A 21421-nucleotide genomic window follows, 5' to 3' on the forward strand; every position below is an offset into this window, starting at 1 on the left:
AGATTTACAGAACATGATGAACTATAGAGATAGCCTAGTTGTCTGTGATTGGTTCAGATTTAGTCCGTTCGGCCATTCCTGAAAATCAACTTCTGTGTACACGCGCTGCTCGTTGAGGGGATTCGGTTGATCTGGTGCGATCGCCCAGTTATGCCTCTTTTGCACCGGGTGAAAGCTGATTGCATTCGTTTTGGATCAGGGCTGCCTCCTGGCCCGGTTCAAAGCCTACAGTTATGTCGGCTCAAATCAAAAGTGATGTAATTAAGCATGCGGGGTAATGAGTAGGATTTTTTGTTTTCACATGAAAAAGTGATTGCTTTTGATACACATAAACACTTTATCTGCCTTTCCGATGGAAACTAGTTTGAAAATTCAAATATATATTGTATGGAAAATAGATTTTCTATGTTTCCGGATGATGCTTTTTGTAGCAATGTTGACAACATGACCAAGTGACAGATTGCTATTCGATTTGAACAACTCCGGTTCATATTGGCTCAGCATAATCGAATCCGCCCAATGGTAAAGGGAAGGGATACATACAGTGAGGTGCTCCACTCCCTCTGTTGGGATGACGTGAGAACCATAAATACATTTTTTTTGTTTCCGTATACAGCAGGGTGTATGTTCAGGCTAAGTGATTAGCTCTTGAGTCCAATGTTTACCATAGCATATACTGTGGGTGTGTATGTAAGCTACAAACACATCATTATTGCTGAATTCAGGGGCTTTTCAGAAATCAGACATTTCTGACTTGCGAGTTGATTGAATGCAGCTATTTGAATGAAATAATACACAAAATATTGCTATATTTAAAACAAGCCAGAGAAAGTTGGTTGCAATTTCAGTTTATTCCACCAGAAAACACAGAACAAATAATACAACCAATATTATGTTTAATTCAAATATACTAAACAATATTTTGCGAGTAAAAAATGAGAATGTATAATCTTTGTAAATTATATCAGAAATAGGACTGTTGGAGTTGTCACACATGCAGTTTACAAAAATATATGGAAATGTCTGCTCTACCCAAAGTGGAAGGGGGGAAAAGTAAGGAACTTCTCTGTGGCCCTGCAATAAAGAACAAAATTGGTTAAAGAAAATAGTGATAAATAAAAAGTATACTAGTTTAATTTAAGGATCAAAAAAGTTACAACTGTGCCATATAGATTGCAAAATAGTTGGGAATAGATTTTCTACGTACTGATTCCGTGGCACATGATTTATGAACTGATACACAAAACAACTCCATAGTCAATCAATCAATAATATAATAATACTTTTAGCAAAAATGTTTATCTTTGATTTACAATCTGTAGAAACTATGAGAAATGAAAGGTTCAGAACTTTTGTGAAGCATCACAGCACTGTAAAAAATACATGGCAAATAGAAACGAGATGGTCTTCAGAGATGGATGAGAGGGGTTGAGTGTAGCTGAAGGATGGGATTAAAACAAACAAAATATATATATATATATCACACACACACACACACACACACACACACACACACACACACACACACACACACACACACACACACACACACACACACACACACACACACACACACACAAAACCCTCAGGTAGCCTAGCAGTGTTGGGTCAGTAACTTAAAGGTAGCTGGTTTGAATCCCCGACCTAGCAAGGTGGAAAAAAATCGACAACTTCCCCTATGACATCGATTAAGGCAGTACCTCTCTGATTCAGATGGGTTGGGTTAAATGCGGGGGGAAAAATGTTGGTTGAATGCATTCAATTGTGCAACAGACTAGGTATCCCCTTTGCCTTCTCTCTCTCAGAGAATGGATATAAATGGCCAATTGATTGTACTTTTTCACAAGGGTTAATCAATTTTTTATTTTTTTAAATTACAACTGGAAATAAATCCTGGAATGTGTTGTCAAAACAACCACATAGACTACAGTCGGGAAGCCCGCAATTTGATAACCAGGAGAAAAATATAAAATGGAGTGGCTGCAGTTCCGAATTATCTCGAAGCCTCTTCCAGAAATGTGTGAAATTCTCAAGTTAATGCACAGGCCGTGTCCGAAATCTGACTGCCTACTACTTACTTAAACTGCATACTGTGTACTAATCAAGCATACTGTTTAGAATGTACAGTTTAGTCAAAACTAATGCTGTAGGCTAAACGTCTCAGCATGGTAGGCTCAACCTACTGAGAATGAGAATGACCTACTGAGAATGAAGATATAATAGTTGTGATAACTTGTTGAGTAGTTATAGATATCACTGAAAACCCCTTTAGTAATAGGGGCTTTTGTTTGCATGGTGGTATTGTGAAAGTGGGGTGTAATTTGACAAGATCACCCAATGAGGCACTACTCTCAATATTTATTCTTCCTTTTTCTTCAAGGAAGCAGATGTTCTTCTAAGGGACACCCTAGAGACAGCAAGGTGGTGTGAACTCCAAGCAGATGTTCTTCTAAGGGACACCCTAGAGGCAGCAAGTTGGTGTGAACTCCAAGCAGATGTTCTTCTAAGGGACACCCTAGAGGCAGCAAGTTGGTGTGAACTCCAAGCAGATGTTCTTCTAAGGGACACCCTAGAGGCAGCAAGTTGGTGTGAACTCCAAGCAGATGTTCTTCTAAGGGACACCCTAGAGGCAGCAAGGTGGTGCGAACGCCAAGCAGATGTTCTTCTAAGGGACACCCTAGAGGCAGCAAGTTGGTGTGAACTCCAAGCAGATGTTCTTCTAAGGGACACCCTAGAGGCAGCAAGGTGGTGTGAACTCCAAGCAGATGTTCTTCTAAGGGACACCCTAGAGGCAGCAAGTTGGTGTGAACTCCAAGCAGATGTTCTTCTAAGGGACACCCTAGAGGCAGCAAGGTGGTGTGAACTCCAAGCAGATGTTCTTCTAAGGGACACCCTAGAGGCAGCAAGTTGGTGTGAACTCCAAGCAGATGTTCTTCTAAGGGACACCCTAGAGGCAGCAAGGTGGTGTGAACGCCAAGCAGATGTTCTTCTAAGGGACACCCTAGAGGCAGCAAGTTGGTGTGAACTCCAAGCAGATGTTCTTCTAAGGGACACCCTAGAGGCAGCAAGGTGGTGTGAACTCCAAGCAGATGTTCTTCTAAGGGACACCCTAGAGGCAGCAAGTTGGTGTGAACTCCAAGCAGATGTTCTTCTAAGGGACACCCTAGAGGCAGCAAGGTGGTGTGAACTCCAAGCAGATGTTCTTCTAAGGGACACCCTAGAGGCAGCAAGGTGGTGCGAACGCCAAACATTTAAAGGTAACCTTTTCCTCCCTAGTGTAATTGGGATGGACGGGGAAGACCACATTACAACCCTTAAAGAACTACGGTTGTATGGTTGTACTACGATGGCCTGGATCAAGAGGAACATATTCTCCTCAAGGAACCATTCATGTTCTCGTTCCAGTTACAGAGAGATTATGAGATGTTCTATGTGGAGGCAGTTGACAACAAGAAAATGACTGTCTTTGCCTCTTATGAGGAGCAGGAGTGAAGCCATTTTTGAGGAGTGATCAAACCTTGTTTTTGTCTGCTGTGTTAATTGTTTCAATTGTTAATTGTGTTGTTTTGTAAAGTTGACGTAGAAGTCACCCGAGTCTCTGATCTCTTCACTGGAGCTGGTATAACTTAATGTACAAAGCACATTCAGCTTGTCACTATGTCTATATGGTATAGTCTGTCTACATTCTCATGAGGAAAGTAAATAGCATTATAAATCAGGATAGGTAGTAACTGTGTATATATATGCTCAATGAAATAATATAATTACAAAGTTGTAACATTTATCAACACAATTTTAACAGTACATGACATACATAACAAGTCTGTTGTTCACTGCAACAATATCAGTAGCTTGTCTCAAATATAGCATGAAGCAAAAAATGTGACAACACATGTGCTGGTACCACTTTACATCATATTTCTTAAGATCTTCAAAAATGAAATATGTTTGTATTCAACGTGTGCCTTGCACAAACGTGTGTGTTTGTATTCAGTGTGTGATTGTCAAACCTCAGATGGACAAAAAAGTCAAACGTCTGATTCCGCCCACATTGAGCCCGGCCCGATGTTTGACTACGCCCACATTGAGCCAGCCGAACTGCACACTGCAGTCATGGTGTTACGTTCCCCAGTTTCTGTGTTGTGATTTGTATTTGAGTGTGTGTTTCAGGAGAAATTCCTGAACTCCCCAACCAGCTGATTGGTCGACTCAATGGCAAATGGATGATTAGAGAGCTGACCCCGCCCCCTCGTCAAGATGCAGCTGTATCCAATTAGACTCCTGAAGCTATATAAAAGCCAGTTCTGTTCAGGAGAGAGAGGAGAGGAGATGAGATAAGGAGTAGAGATTTGGAGATTGAGAAATTAGATTGTGATATAGTGTTGGTTGTGTATCAGAAAGTGTGGTATGTACTGTTGTTGGTAGCAGTTTTGCTATGTCCTGTGTTTGTGAGTGTTTGTGAAATCGTTAATAATTACTCTGTTTCATTTGTTCCCAGGGGGGAAGGAGAAGGCACTTTGGGAGTGCTTAGGCAAGAGGCCCGCGGGCATACATATACCCGTAGTATATTTACTGTCTAGGCACACTAGGTAAGACCTGGGTGGACCACCCCCTGTATTTTGGTTAGGGCACCAGGTGGTGCTAAGTTAGGTAAGTTAAGTGGGTAGGCAGGTTAGATAGGAGAGGGGGAACTTTGATATTTACTTTCTTTGCTTTGGTTCCGTCCAGCCCCTTTTCCCCATATTACCGTGTATGAAAATAAATCCTAGTAAACGGTAGATTCTGGTTTTGTGTCATCCTTACTTGCACCTACAGTCCATACCTCTTGCACTTCAGAGAGTTGAGTTGTAGCAGGGAGTTGCGTTCCCTCTTCTCAGAGGCGTGCGTAACACATGGGTACTTGGACTTTTTTGCCCAGCCCTTGACTTTTTTGGGGAGAAATGAAACCGGAAGTTGCAAAGCAACACTCACGTCTGGGCTCGAGTTACTATCTAACTTCGACCAGCTACTTTCGGTTCATGTCCTTTGCAGATGCCACATTCCTGACAAAAGTTTGTACATATAAAAAAAGATCTGTAAACGAGTAAAGGTAGACATAAAGTAAGAATTTAACGTGTAAATGTTCATTCATAGTCGTAACATAGGGTTTGTACGTTTACAGATGTAATTTAACGGTTTCGTTTCATGTTTCACGCATCACTTTTCTTACAATCCTAACAATTTCCGTATGGACAATCTACTTGCACCCGCTGCAAAACACTCCTACCTGGGCGCCCGGGACATATTAATCGAATCCCCTCAAGAGTGCAGCAAATCCATGGAAGTTGATTTGGGGATGATCTGGACGTACAAAATCTGGACCAATAATATACGTCTATTTTTGGGCCACCTCAAGGCCAGGGCGGACCATATCTAAAGTTCAAGCAAATATGATCAAAATATAGGCGTCAATGCGTGCATGCAGTGTAGTCTACTCATTCTCCTCGATCGACTGATTTGCTCTTTCTATTAGGGTCAACGACAAAATATTAGCCAGGCTACTTTATAATATGGAAGTTTTCAAATACCCCGTTTTCTTCGAGTGCCAGACTCTGGACACATCACAGAAAAATAAGATAAAAAAGTACTTTGAAGTTCGTCGCAAATCTGGTGGCGGAATTTGTGGACCAGTAGAATTAGTTGGTGACAAAGTCTACAAGATCGCATTTATTGACCAGACAGGTATGAAAATGTTTAGGCTAAGTGATTGAATATGGAGTGTATTTCCACCATGTAACCTAGTCTTGCCAAAGTTGGTTCATAAGTTTGTTTTTCAATATGTTATTCTACTTGTTTAATATGTATTATTTGAATAGGGCTACACTTGGGTAAAACAACAATATTTAAACTTTGTAGTAGGATTTGTTGAATCTGAATGTTTTTCAGACATATACAACAAATAAATATGGTATAGTCTTAAGTTTCACTTTCCCATAGCCAGGCTACGCTTATGCAGACAGGCGCAAATGCATTACTTTGGCTTTTCATTATATTGATTCATTCTACAGTACTTTATCAATCTAAAAAGTAAGAAACTTGTTGTTTTAATAACTTTTAAGATTATTTAATAACTTTATAGATAGATATACATATACATACAGTATATTACTTAATAGATTATAGCACAACTCCTCCAGCCTATGTAGCCTTTAACTCTTCAAGTCCTGGAGTGAATGCAAAAGGCTTAATAAATAGTACAACTTATTATTATTGTTTGTATTGTTATTACTAGTACTACATGACAACAACAACTCATTATGAGTCTGTATCTCTTCCAGTCCAGGAGAGGGTACTTCAGAAACCTAATCATGTGTTGGAGATGCCTGGAGGATCTCTCTCCCTCACTCTGAGAGACAGCCTGGAGACTCCACCCACAACAACCTCCCCAGTCAGCAGTCAGGAGGTGAGGCCAGACTATACAGACACAACAATACAGAGTCACATATCACCATGACCACAATGCACTGTTGTTGTATTTGCACTGTTAGCCCACACTTGGATGTTTGCCAGTTTGTGAGGTATAAATGTATGGTTTTGTTATATTGAGGGAATAGTCATTTTAACTAAATAGAACCACGTTAAAGTAAACTGAAAAATACCACTCCGCTAGAATGGAGAATCATCAGATATCCCAGAAGTAGTTGTACGGTTTAACTGCAATAATAAATAGAAAGATAATAAAATATTGTTGTCTTTACCACAGTGAAATTACCCTGCAATGACTCACTTGTTTTCCAAATCTAGAGTCACCACTCCCTCCCGGTCGAAACATCTCCACCTGGTGGTCGAGAACATGTACTCCATCGTCTGAGCACAGGGAAGCAGGAGAAGATCAGCACCACCTGTCATCTGGGACAGGTCCAGCGCCGTCTTCTAGGCGAAGTGATAGAGAAGGATCTAGGTGAGGTTGTTCCAGGGGTGAGGGTGACATGCCTTGACTCAGCTCAGCTGGTGCTGCACGGCTATGCAAATGAAGTCCAGACAGCCAGACAGTTGGTTACAGATAAAATCTCTCTGGTGCTGGAGCGTGTGGTGCCTGAGGTGTCCCTCCACCTCCTGTCCTTCCTGAGGGAGAAGTATGGGAGGCCTGGGAACCTGAGCAGTCTGCTGGGGTTGGGACTCCATGTGGAGGTAGAGCTGGGGGACACAGAGCTCCGTCTGTTCTCCCTCTCCTCTGGGGAACTAGACCAGGCTGAGAAAGATCTACTGGGGGAGTTTGGGGAGGAGAAGATTGACGTGCCCAAAGGTGCCCTCTCGGCTGAACTGAAGTCTAAGCTTGAGACGAAGGTGAAGGAGCTGAACCAGAGCAGATGCAGGGTGGTAGCCAGGTACGGTCCTGGGTGTAGAGTGCAGCTGCTGGGCCACGTGAAGGAGGTTCAGGAGCTGAGGGAGGAAATTGGGGCCTTTCTGATGGACAGGTCCAGTGTGAGAGTCGTGAGACACCATCAACAGATTCAGGATGGCGTAGTCAGCGAAGCAGGCACCGGATCAATACGGGAGGAGACGGTCGCAGCCACCAGCTATCGCCTCCGGCTGGGAGTGCAGGTAGTGGTGCGTCAAGGTGACATCACCAAGGAACGGGCGGACGCCCTGGTAAATGCAGCCAATGAGGACCTGGATCATGCTGTGGGCGTGGCTGCAGCTCTGAGCCGAGCGGGGGGGCCTGAGGTACAGCGGGCCAGCAGGGATCTGGTTAGGCAGATAGGGAGAGTACCCACAGGTACAGTGGTAGAGACTACAGGAGGGAATCTGCCTTGTAAGATGCTGCTGCACGCAGTGGGACCAGTAGGGGGCAGCGTAGGTGGGAATGAGCGTCCTCTGCTGGAGAAGACAGTAAAGGCAGCTCTGGATCTGGCAGAGACCATGGAACTCCAGACCTTGGCCATGCCCTGCATCAGCTCGGGGATATTCGGTGTTCCTCTGAAGGTGTGCTCTGAGGCCATAGTCTCTGCAGTGAGGGACTTTGGGAGGGAACAGCACATCCTTACCAAGGTCACTCTGATTGATATGAGTGGAGAGGCAGTGAGAGCCATGCAGGAGGCCTGTGATAGGCTGTTACAGGGGAAGAGGGAGTTTCCTGGGTGGGAGGTAGAGTCCAGCACCACCACTACCACTACACATGCTCCTCAGAGAGACACCACTGCTGCCTCCGCCAGGGGACCAGCCGCTCCAGAGGTCTGTGTCCAGGTGGAGATCATCCAGGGAACCATAGAGAAGCAGCAGGTGAGAGAGAGACACACTGACTTGGCCACAGCCTTGATTCAACATTCTGTGAATTATGTTGACTTCATACTGACCCAATGTTCTCTTTCTTTTCTTTTTTCTTTGTCTCGCTCTCTGTCCGTCCGTCTTTCTGTCTCTTTCTCTCTGAAGGTGGATGCCCTGGTGTCCCCCATGGTTGGTAGTGACCCTCTCTCCTCCCGTGTTGGTAATGTCTTGTTGGAGGCAGCTGGACCGGCGCTGATGACAGCATTTCTGAGGAAATCAGGGGGACGGACTGCACCTGGTGACAACGTCCTGGTGGAGGGACTGTCTGGTCTCAGCTCTGGCCGTGTCTTCTTCCTCAGATGTGCACACTGGGACAACAACCCCCAAGGACCAGCAGTACAGGTGTGTGAGTGTGCGTGTGTGTGTGTGTGTTGTGACCTTTGAACCTCCATTAACCCTTGACCTCTGGTCCTCTCTCAGGCTCTGAGGCAGGGTGTGAGGAAAATCCTGACCTCTTGTGAGATCCGGGGATTCTGTTCTGTTGCCTTCCCTGTAGTTGGAACTGGTGTGGTTCTCCAGTTCCCTGACAACGTGGTAACGCAGGTTCTGCTAGAAGAGATCCGTAGGTATGAGCAGAACCGAGCGAGCAGAACCCCTTTCCTTGTCCGCATTGTCGTCCATCCCAATGACAGAGATTCTACCAAGGTGAGCAGAGACTTTTGAAGAAGGTCTCACTCAGTGCGTTGGGAAAAAATCCTTTAACTTCAATATGTTTCAGCCAGCTATTTTATAATACTTCCATACATCCATAATTACAGATTTTTTCAATATTAACAGTTATAGTCCTTCATTGCAGTTGTATTGTTTGTTCTAATCTACAGGCTTTTCAGACTGCCCAGAATGCTTTGCATCTCAGAGGGTTCGTATTAGGCAGTCGACCAGAGCAAGGTGAGTTACAACACTTCACCCCCACCTTTAAATCAAATACATTATTAGTATATGATTGATCCATTTCAAGTTATAATTATGATGGAAAAAGGAAACCGCACACTGCTCTTGATAGTATCACTGATATTTAATAAGCTTACGTATCGGCCTCACGGTCTTCGTCAGTGCAAAAAGCGTGAGGCCGATACATAAGCTTATTAAATATCAGTGATACTATCAAGAGCAGTGTACGGTTTCCTTTTTCCTTCATCTTGTTCAACTGTTGCTTTGCACCTGCAACAAAGATTGCTCAGATGTGCGAGTGCCTTTTGAATTTTAAGTTATAATTATGAACCCTCCCTATAGACATCAGGATTGTGCTGCTGGGGAAAACCGGAGGAGGTAAAAGCAGTGCTGGAAACACCATCTTTGGACAAGATGATGTGTTCCTCTCAGACAGTTCCTCCATCTCCTCAACACAGAAATGTAAAGCTCATACCAAGAACATCAAAGGCAGAAACATCACCGTGATTGACACACCTGGATTCTTTGACACTGAAGAGGAGCTGAAACCTAAAATAGGTAAATGTATAACAGAGTGTGCTCCAGGACCACATGCCTTTCTCATCGTACTGAAAGTGGAACGGTACACAGTCCACGAGAACGAAGCCGTGGCGAAAATCGAGACTTATTTTTCACCAGAGGCCTTCAAATATGCCACAGTCCTCTTCACTCATGGTGACCAGCTCAATGGTTTGACCATTGAGAAGTTTGTCCAACAGAATGCTGAACTGAACAAGCTTGTGGAGAAATGTGGAGGCCGCTGTCACGTGATCGACAACAAATACTGGAACACCAATCAGCAGGGTCGGTACAGCAACCAGTACCAAGTAGCAGAGTTACTCAACACCATAGAGAAGATGGTGAGAGATAACGGAGGAGGGTTCTACACCAACGAGATGCTCCAAGAGGCAGAGAGATTAATACAAGCAGAGATAGAGAGTCTTAGGAAGGAGTTAAAAGGCCAGATGTCAGAGGAAGAGATGAGAAAACAAGCCAAGGAAAGAGCGAGGAGGAAACTCCTGATCAAATTGTCGGGGATAGCAACAGGTGCAGTGGTAGGAGCTCTACTTGGGGTTGCAATGGGGATAGGGATCCCACTTCCATTCGCTACAAAACCACTGGTTAATTTAGTCAAACGTCAGATGGAAGCTTCAATGACAATAGGGCCAGCAGTCGTGACAAAGGCAGTACTTGCAGCAAAGAATGGGGCGACCATGGGAGTGAATTCAAAAATAGGTGCAGGGGTAGGCATAGCTGCAGGAGTTGTCGTTGGGATGGCTGCAATAGCAGGAGCAGTAGGAGGAGGGATAGTAGGAGCTACTGCAGCAGAGGAGGCAGAGACAGTACAGGAGGCAGCAGAGAAAGCAGCCAATGCTGTCTACCATGAAGCAACACGTCTTCATGACCAAGCAGGACACCTTCTGCTAAGGTACAGTAACTCTAAGTAGATGAGATATTATTATTATATATATTTTTTACCTTTATTTAACTAGGCAAGTCAGTTAAGAACAAATTCTTATTTTCAATGACGGCCTAGGAACAGTGGGTTAACGACAGATTTTTACCTTGTCAGTTCGGGGATTCGATCTTGCAACCTTTCGTGCCCAACACTCTAACCACTAGGCTACCTGCCGCCCCACTCAGTGAGCTGTACTCAGCCATAAGCGGAGGAAAATGCTCACCCAGAGGCGGCACTCCTAGTGTACAATAGCTGCTTGTCCAACATATGTAGCTGCTTGTCCAAATATATATATATATATTTCATAGTTTTGTAAAAATCTAGGGATACGGTAGCACATAGGGCTGTGGCAGTCATGAAATGTTGTCAGTCGGTTATTGTCATGCAAAAGACTGCTGGTCTCACTGAAATGTACCATTAATTAACATAAACATGTTTAGCATTTGGATGCCTCCACTCATACCAGCTGCATACAAGCCACTGATGTGCACTTTTGGAACATCTACATTTAAAAAGTTTAAGTCCTATTATCTATTTTAGGAAGGTCTATATAAACATTATGATATGAAGAAAATGTATTGCAGAAAAACAGAATGTTATCTGGCTATATGCTCCATCTGGCTATGCGCCATACCATAGGCTGTAGGCTTGTTCATTTAGCCGACAAGATATGCTTGAATCCCGTTCCAATATTTTAGAACATATGATTTTATATTAAGATTAATATAATTGAACTTAGCCGAATAAAATAGATATGATATTTGTCATATTCTGGAGCGAGTGCGCATATGAAGTGGCTATGTTGAGCATAAAAGTGATCATTTGAAACAGGTCCTAAAGAGTTATATTGTACAAACCTTAAAAATCAAAGCATATGGGTTGCATGATGCGACTATTGGCTATTGATGATTTGAGAAAGTCGCAAAAAAACTTGCGGCTCCGGTACTTGCCTGTGGCTGCACAAGCTGTTCTCTCATCAAGTGATCATATTTTTATTTTGTATTCTTTTTTTCACCCTCAGTTTAATCTTGCCCTTAATAATATGTCAAATAACTTTGATTTAGAATGGGCCATTATCAAATGGGCAGGAACAGAGGCGGGGGGGAAATAGTACGTCATCAGTATGCACTCGAATAGCGAATAGAAGCCGCTTTCCCGAAGGTTTTTATTTTATTTTTTTAACTCATGAAATAGGCTACTCGGTTATTTCACCCCACACATCAACCACTAAACAGTCGAGCTGCGCGACAGGTGATATTCCGCCCAAACTCTGTATGCTATGGGCTCTCCAACCCTGTTCCTGTAGCTAACAAGTGCTTAATTTGGCCAACCAAGTTCATTCTGTTCGGAAAATTGATAGTACCATGTTTTAACAATGAAAGATAATTCATTAAACTGTTGACAGCCTCTCTCAGCGCGCTCCAATAAGGAATGAAGGAGAGATGGAAATGCACGGTGGTGAGATAGTCTGTAGCTAAAGGTAATGTGCCAGCCTATTAGTTATAAAACAAAAGCCCTATTACTAGGCTATTCAAAATCAAGTACAAATGATCTATAATTGTTGGCTCACTGAATTTGTATAGGATAGACCAATTATGTACCAAAGACATCTTAAATCAGTTTTTTATTGTTTTTATTGTTTTTCTGACATGTATACTATGTGGTAGGCTATAATGGCACAATCATTATTTAAATGCAGGGTTTTTTTCGGGCTTGGCCTCATATATATGAATGTTGTGTATGCATAAGCACTAATATGTGTGTTTTTGAATGAATCATCACCTTAGGGCTGTCCATTTCATTGTGTTAGGCTTTGAAACGACATCCATGTTCATGTTTTCCACTCAGTTTCAACCTGTCGTTGAACCTCTTTCTTCAAACTGATAAATCAAATCACATTTTATTTGTTACATACACATGGTTAGCAGATGTTAATGCGAGTGTAGCGAAATGCTTGTGCTTCTAGTTCCGACCATGCAGTAATATCTAACAAGTAATCTAACCTAACAATCACAGTGAGATGAGTTTTAAAAGCACATACTGTTTTGATGATTTTTAAAATGTGATTTTCGATTGCATTTGCATTGATGTCAGAGTGGTTAGAGGGACAATAGAGCATCTGATGGCCGTTAGCGAGTTGTGTACTACCAGACTGCACAAAAAAGGGAGATTACCATGACTCAAAGGTCACATGGAATTTTACTGCGTTCATGACTCATGACAGCCAGTGTGGCGGTAATATAGTCACCGCAACAGCACTAGAAAATGATTATATCTTTTTTCTGGGCCATGACCATCCATAGGTTTATGGATCACACACCTGGATTATTTTTTAAATTTTATTTCACCTTTATTTAACCAGGTAGGCCAGTTGAGAACAAGTTCTCATTTACAACTGCGACCTGGCCAAGATAAAGCAAAGCAGTGCGACACAAACAACAACACAGAGTTACACATGGAATAAACAAACGTACAGTCAATAACGCAATAGGGAAAAAATCTATATACAGTGTGTGCAAACGAGGTAAGATTAGGGCAGTGGCGAAGTAATTACAATTTAGCAATGAAACACTGGAGTGATAGATGTGCAGAAGATGAATGTGCAAATAGAGATACTGGGGTACAAAGGAGCAAAAATAAATAAATAACAATATGGGGTTGAGGTAGTTGATGGGCTATTTACAGGTGCAGTGATCTCTGAGCTGCTCTGACAGCTGATGCTTAAAGCTAGTGAGGGAGATATGAGTCTCCAGCTTCAGTGATTTTTGTAATTCATTCCAGTCATTGGCAGCAGAGAACTGAAAGGAAAGGTGGCCAAAGTAGGAATAGGCTTTGGGGGTGACCAGTGAAATATACCTGCTGGGGCACGTGCTATGGGTGGGTGCTGCTATGGTGACCAGTGAGCTGAGATAAGGCGGGGCTTTACCTAGCAAAGACTTATAGATGATTAGGGATTAGGATTATGGACACATGTGTTCTTTACTTTTTGACTTCATTGACATTATTATTACATCAAAGCAATAAAATATGACCCAATCATTGGACACAGAGAGTAAATGTTCTTAACATTTATTTTAATTTGCAGTAATGTATTTTCTGTAAAGCATATATATTTAAATTTGATATATCAGAGAGAATACAGTTGAACACAACCGTCTAAAGTGATTGATGACCTATTTTATGTGTCACGTGGTTATGCCCGTATGTGTACTTCCAGTCCTGACGTTCTCACGCTATCGAGTGAGTGCTTATGTTTAGGGTAAAGCATGTTGTAAATACAGTATATTTGATAATATGTTTAATCATTTTCATGTTGTAAATTACAGTAATTATGTTTGATTAAATATTATTGTTCACTAACATTAAATTATGGTCATGACATGTTTGAGAAGTATTATTGAGAACTTACATTAAATTAGAGTTATATTTTTAGTTATTTACTCTGTCAATTTTTAAGTGTGGTATTTCTATAATTACAATTGTTTTTGTTGTATTATAATGTTTGTATTGTTTTTTTTTCGTAAGTAATAATTCATGTGTGTTGATCACTATGGTTGTTGACTGTTTGTTGCATATTTGGTCAATCCAAAAACTAACACATGCATTACATAATTATTTTCTAGAAATGATAGGAGTAATTAAACAGTTGAAGTATATTTAAAATTGTAAAAGTGTATGTCATACCAATGAAATCTCATTCAACATGTTTTCCGTTTTTGGTGATTACTACAAATAGTCATGTTTAGAACATGTCAAGAAAAGTTTAAGAAAATCAAAGTTTGTGCAATATTTTTTATTTCTAAATACTTTTTTGTAATATTTCAATTTTTAAAATATAAAATCAATGACTAAACAACCCTAAGTTCTGTCCCTTGTGACTTCCATGTACATTAAGCATAGGTGATACCACAAAGTAACTACAACGGTTAAATGTCACTATTTTGACATATTGTAATGAGACCATGATATATACAGTTGAAGTCGGAAGTTTACATATACCTTAGCCAAATACATTTAAACTCAGTTTTTCACAATTCCTGACATTTAATCCAAGTAAAAATGCCCTGTCTTAGGTCAGTTAGGATCACCACTTTATTTTAAGAATGTGAAATGTAGGAATAATAGTAGAGAGAATGATTTATTTCAGTTTTTATTTCTTTCATCACATTCCCAGTGGGTCAGAAGTTTACATACACTCAATTAGTATTTGGTAGGATTGCATTTAAATAGTTTAACTTGGGTCAAACGTTTCGGGTAGCCTTCCACAAGCTTCCCACAATAAGTTGGGTGAATTTTGGCCCATTCCTCCTGACAGAGTTGGTGTAACTGAGTCTGGTTTGTAGGCTTCCTTGCTCGCACACACTTTTTCATTTCTGCCCACTAATTTTCAGGGCTTTGTGATGGCCACTCCAATACCTTGACTTTGTTGTCCTTAAGCCATTTTGCCACAACTTTGGAAGTATGCTTGGGGTCATTGTCCATTTGGAAGACCCAATTGCGACCAAGCTTTAAGTTCCTGATGGATGTCTTGAGACGTTGCTTCAATATACCCACATCATTTTCCTTGCTCATGATGCCATCTATTTTGTGAAGTGCATCAGTGCCTCCTGCAGAAAAGAACCCCCACAACATGATGCTGCCACCCCCGTGCTTCATGGTTGGGATGGTATTCTTCGGCTTGCAAGCCTCCCCCTTTTTCCTCCAAAAATAATGATGGTCATTATGTCCAAACAGTTCTATTTTTGTTTCATCAGACCAGAGGACATTTCTCCAAAAAGTACGATCTCTGTCTCCATGTGCAGTTGCAAACCGTAGTCTGGCTTTTTTATGGCGGTTTTGGAGCAGTGGCTTCTTCCTTGCCGAGCGGCCTTTCAGGTTATGTCGATATAGGACTCGTTTTACTGTGGATATAGATACTTTTGTACCTGTTTCCTCCAGCATCTTCACACAGTCCTTTGCTGTTGTTCTGGGACTGATTTGCGCTTTTCGCACCAAAGTAGGTTCATCTCTAGGAGACAGAACGCGTCTCCTTCCTGAGCGGTATGACGGCTGCGTGGTCCCATGGTGTTTATACTTGAGTACTATTGTTTGTACAGATGAACGTGGTACCTTCAGGCGTTTGGAAATTGCTCCCAAGGATGAACCAGACTTTTTGAGGTCCACAATTTTTTTTCTGAGGTCTTGGCTGATTTCGTCTGATTTTCCCATGATGTCAAGCAAAGAGCCACTGAGTTTGAAGGTAGGTCTTGAAATACATCCACAGGTACACCTCCAATTGACTCAAATTATGTCAATTAGCCTATCAGAAGCTTCTAAAGCCATGACTTCATTTTCTGGAAAATTCCAAGCTGTTTAACGGCACAGTCAACTTAGTGTATGTCAACTTATGACCCACTGGAATTGTGATACAGTGAATTATAAGTGAAATAATCTGTCCGTAAACAATTGTTGGAAGGATTACTTGTGTCATGCACAAAGTAGATGTCCTAACCGACTTGCCAAAACTATAGTTTGTTAACAAGAAATTTGTGGAGTGGTTGAAAAACGAGTTTTAATGACTCCAACCTAAGTATATGTAAACTTCCGACTTCATCTGTATAAGAGTTTTTTTCTTTGTCTCCTTTTCTCTTTTGTTTTAACTGCGATTATATTTTGACATATTGCCATGGGCCTACAGTAGGAAGTCGAAGCTTGAGAAGAAGGTCAAATCAAATGTATTTATAAAGCCCTTCTTACATCAGCTGATATCTCAAAGTGCTGTGCAGAAACCCAGCCTAAAGACTGCTGAACAATTCATCATATGGCTACCCGGACTATTTGCATTGACCCCCACCTTCTTTTTTCTACGCTGCTGCTACTGGCTGTTTATTATCTATGAATAGTCACTTTATCCCTACCTACATGTACATACAGTATTGCCTAAATTACCTTGACTAACCTCTACCCCTGCACATTGACTCGGTACCGGTACCCCCTGTATATAGCCTCATTATTGTTATTTTATTGTGTTACTTTTTTTTACTTTAGTTTATTTAGTAAATATTTTCTTAACTTTTATTTTCTTAAATCTGCATTGTTGGTTAAGGGCTTGTAAGTAAGCATTTCACGGTAAGGTCTACAGCTGTTGTATTTGGCACATGTGACAAATACAATTTGATTGGAATTCCCAACACCTGGTTGCCTAGGGCTTAATTGAAAGGAAAAAACTAAAGCCTACAGACACTAGGGCCTCCATTGAATGAGTTCGACACCCCTGCTTTCAATGGTTCAATGTAGCAACTGGTTCCTGGGGGAAGCCTGGACTGGAGGCGTGGCTTAGTAGGGGTGTGGCTTTAAGATGTATCTTTTTTGGGGGGCCACCCTTTAGAGAATATGTCATTCCTGTTCATGTGTTCTGTTGTATTTTTTCAAGGTATGTTGAGCATGAGTTCCTCAAAAGCTATGCAAATCCAGAAGTTGGAGTAGATACCACTTTATTAATGTATGTAATGAACAATGTAAAAATTATTGATATTGTGTTACAATACTGTATTGAGTAACTATTAATTTTTAAGGAAATAAAAGTGTGCATTGTACAAAGTTGTATATTTTTTTTGGGGGGGGTTGATTAGCTATAATATTACAGATAAATTGTGGCTTCCATTAATGTAATTGTCTGCATAATTTCCAGTCCCCCATTAATTTTTGGGGTAAATATATTTTCCTTTATTATTTTCCCCTAACCCTACCACCACTCCCCTAATTGGAGGACAACAATATTTAGGCTTCTACAGTTTATACATTCTATATACATTTTACGGACACAATGTACACTGCTCCTGCTGGAGGTCATTTTGCAGGGCTCTGGCAGTGCACCTCCTTGCACAAAGGCGGAGGTAGCGGTCCTGCTGCTGGGTTGTTGCCCTCCTACGGCCTCCTCCACGTCTCCTGATGTACTGGCCTGTCTCCTGGTAGCGCCTCCATGCTCTGGACACTACGCTGACAGACACAGCAAACCTTTTTGCCACAGCTCGCATTGATGTGCCATCCTGGATGAACTGCACTACCTGAGCCACTTGTGTGGGTTGTAGACTCCGTCTCATGCTACCACTAGAGTGAGAGCACCGCCAGCATTCAAAAGTGACCAAAACATCAGCCAGGAAGCATAGGAACTGAGAAGTGGTCTGTGGTCACCACCTGCAGAATCACTCCTTTTTTGGGGGTGTCTTGCTAATTGCCTATAATTTCCACCTTTTGTCTATTCCATTTGCACAACAGCATGTGAAATTTATTGTCAATCAGTGTTGCTTCCTAAGTGGACAGTTTGATTTCACAGAAGTGTGATTGACTTGGAGTTACATTGTGTTGTTTAAGTGTTCCCTTTATTTTTTTGAGCAGTGTATTTTACAATTGTTATATTTTGTTTAACAAATGTTCTCCTCGTCTGAGGAGGAGCAGGGATCGGACCAAAACGCAGCGTTGTATGAAGACAATGATTTATTGAAACAAGACGAACGCGTAACACACTTGAGAAATTACAAAATAACAAAACGACGTAGACCGACCTGAACATGAGAACTTACATAAAACGAAGAATGCACGAACAGGTAAAGACTAGACAAACGAAACAGTCCCTTGTGGTACATACACAGACACGGAAGACAATCACCCACAAACAAACGGTGTGAACAGCCTACCTTAATATGGTTCTCAATCAGAGGAAACGTCAAACACCTGCCCCTAATTGAGAACCATATCAGGCAACACATTGAACCCAACATAGAAACACATAACATAGACTACCCACCCAGCTCACGTCCTGACCAACTAAACAACGTTAAACAAAGGAAAATAAGGTAAGGAATGTGACAATTTTGTTTGTTTTATCCCATCCTTCAGCTACCCTCAACCCCTCCCATCCACCTCTGAAGACCATCAAGTTTCTATTTGCCATATAAACTCAGCAAAAAAACAAAAGTCCCCTTTTCAGGACCCTGTCTTTCAAAGATAATTCATAAAAATCCAAATAACTTCACAGATCTTCATTGTAAAAGGTTTAAACACTGTTTCCCATGCTTGTTCAATGAACCATAAATAATTAATGAACATGCACCTGTGGAACGGTTGTTAAGACACTAACAGCAATTAAGGTCAGTTATGAAAACTAAGGACACTAAAGAGGCCTTTCTACTGACTCTGAAAAATACCAAAAGGAAGATGCCCAGGGTTCTCGCTCATCTGTGTGAACGTGCCTTAGGCATGCTGCAAGGAGGCATGAGGACTGCAGATGTGGCCAGGGCAATAAATTGCAACGTCCGTACTGTGAGATGCCTAAGACAGCGCTACAAGGAGACAGGACGGACAGCTGATCGTCCTCGCAGTGGCAGACCACGTGTAACAACACCCGCACAGGATCGGTACATCCGAACATCACACCTGCGGGACAAGTACAGGATGGCAACAACAACTGCCCGAGTTAGACCAGGAATGCACAATCCCTCCATCAGTGCTCAGACTGTCCGCAATAGGCTGAGAGAGGCTGGACTGAGGTCTTGTAAGCCTGTTGTAAGTGTAACCGATGTGAAATGGCTAGCTAGTTAGCGGTGGTGCGCGCTAATAGCGTTTCAATCGGTGACGTCACTCGCTTTGAGACCTTGAAGTAGTGGTTCCCCTTGCTGTGCAAGGGCCGCGGCTTTTGTGGAGCGATGGGTAACGATGCTTCGTGGGTGACTGTTGTTGATGTGTGCAGAGGGTCCCTGGTTCTCGCCCAGGTCGGGGCGACGGACTAAATTTATACTGTTATATTGATGCTGTTGACCCGGATCACTGGTTGCTGCGGAAAAGAAGGAGGTCGAAAGGGGGGTGAGTGTAACCGATGTGAAATGGCTGGCTAGTTAGCGGTGGTGTGCGCTAATAGCGTTTCAATCGGTGACGTCACTCGCTTTGAGACCTTGAAGTAGTGGTTCCCCTTGCTCTGCAAGGGCCGTGGCTTTTGTGGAGCGATGGGTAACGATGCTTCGTGGGTGACTGTTGTTGATGTGTGCAGAGGGTCCCTGGTTCGCACCCGTGTCGGGGCGAGGGGACGGACTAAAGTTATTCTGTTACGTAAGGCAGGTCCTCACCAGACGTCACCGGCAAAAACGTCACCTATGGTCACAAACCAAACGTCGCTGGACCAGACAGGACTGGCCAAATGTGCTCTGAGTCGCGGTTTTGTCTCACCAGGGGTGATGGTCGGATTCGCGTTTATCGACGAAGGAATGAGCGTTACACGTACTCTTGTACTCTTGAGCTGGATCGATTTGGAGGTGGAAGGTCCATCATGGTCTGGGGCGGTGTGTCACAGCATCATCGGACTGAGCTTGTTGTCATTGCAGGCAATCTCAACGCTGTGTTTTACAGGGAAGACATCGTCCTCCCTCATGTTGTACCCTTTCTGCAGGCTCATCCTGAAATGACCCACCAGCATGACAATGCCACTAGCCATACTGCTCATTCTGTGCATGATTTCATGCAAGACAGGAATGTCAGTGTTCTGCCATGGTCAGCGAAGAGCCCGGATCTCAATCCCATTGAGCACGTCTGGGACCTGTTGGATCGGAGGGTGAGGGCTAGGGCCATTCCCCCCAGAAATGTCTAGGAACTTGCAGGTGCCTTGGTGGAAGAGTGGGGTAACATCTCACAGCAAGACCTGGCAAATCTGGTGCAGTCCATGAGGAGAAGATGCACTGCAATACTTAATGCAGCTGGTGGCCACACCAGATACTGACTGTTAATTTTGATTTTGACTCCCCCTTTGTTCAGGGACACATTATTCTATTTCTGCTAGTCACATGTCTGTGGAATTTGTTCATTTTATGTCTCAGTTGTTGAATCTTGTTATGTTCATACAAATATTTACACAAGTTTATTTTTTACTGTGCTGTGACATTTCACAAAAGTTCTGAACCTTTTTATTCTTATAGTTTCTACAGATTGTAAATCAAAGATACATTTTTTTGCTAAAAGTAATTTTATATTATTGATTGATTGACTATGGAGTTGTTTTGTGTATCAGTTCATAAATCATGTGCCACGGAATCGGTACATCGAAAATCTATTCCCAACTATTTTGCAATCTATATGGCACAGCTGTAACTTTTTTAGTCGTTAAAGGTTCTTCAAAGAACCCCTCAACTAACCGAATGTGCAAATGTGAACTATTTACTAGCAGTAAATCAGGAGGAGAATGCCTGTAGAAAATTCAGTGATAACATTTACAAGATCGCATTTATTGACCAGGCAGGTATGGACATGTTGAAATTATTATATAATACAGCACTTGGGTAAAACTAAGACAAGTAGCCTATATGTTAAAATGTTTTCCTGTCATCTGAAGCTGCACGTTTCACTTTCACATAATTTACATGCATGCACACACATACACACAGGGCCATTGGCCTAGCTGATTGTTGAGTTGCGGCAGTCAGTGAAAAGCATATAAAATTTAGATATCGAAATTCTTACCTCCCAAAATGGGGAGAACAGTAGGCCTAGCCTAGGCCTATATTTACACAAGCAGAGAGCATCGTACATATTCTCGGCGAGTGCTCATTCACAGTCTTTATCATTGGGTGAGTCAGCGCCACTGGAAAGTAGATTTTTCCTCCTCCAGGCCAGATTGACATATTGTACAGTAGGTGTCTCCCCTTTTCATAGGCCTAGACTAGATTGTTGCATTCAGATGAGGTCATTTCTATTGGTATT

The 21421-nt window shown here is 42.2% G+C and overlaps 1 protein-coding gene across 2 annotated transcripts in view; it reads left to right on the plus strand.

Moving 5' to 3' along the window:
- Positions 1-5500: 5500 nt before the first annotated feature.
- The window catches only part of LOC120030154, a 70988-nt gene continuing 55067 nt past the window's right edge, over positions 5501-21421 (plus strand). The window contains exons 1-7 of one of the 2 annotated variants that reach the window (XM_038975483.1): positions 5501-5721; positions 6318-6442; positions 6784-8262; positions 8413-8649; positions 8728-8952; positions 9129-9195; positions 9541-10749. In XM_038975483.1, the coding sequence (XP_038831411.1) occupies positions 5550-5721; positions 6318-6442; positions 6784-8262; positions 8413-8649; positions 8728-8952; positions 9129-9195; positions 9541-10685 (3450 nt within the window). In that variant the 5' untranslated portion in view covers positions 5501-5549 and the 3' untranslated portion in view covers positions 10686-10749. Of the gene's footprint in view, positions 5722-6317; positions 6443-6783; positions 8263-8412; positions 8650-8727; positions 8953-9128; positions 9196-9540; positions 10750-21421 lie in introns of those variants that run through there. The other variant, XM_038975482.1, reaches the window with a different exon arrangement.

Source organism: Salvelinus namaycush, chromosome 36 (assembly GCF_016432855.1).
Source record: "Salvelinus namaycush isolate Seneca chromosome 36, SaNama_1.0, whole genome shotgun sequence".
NCBI classification, from domain to species: Eukaryota; Metazoa; Chordata; class Actinopteri; order Salmoniformes; family Salmonidae; genus Salvelinus; species Salvelinus namaycush.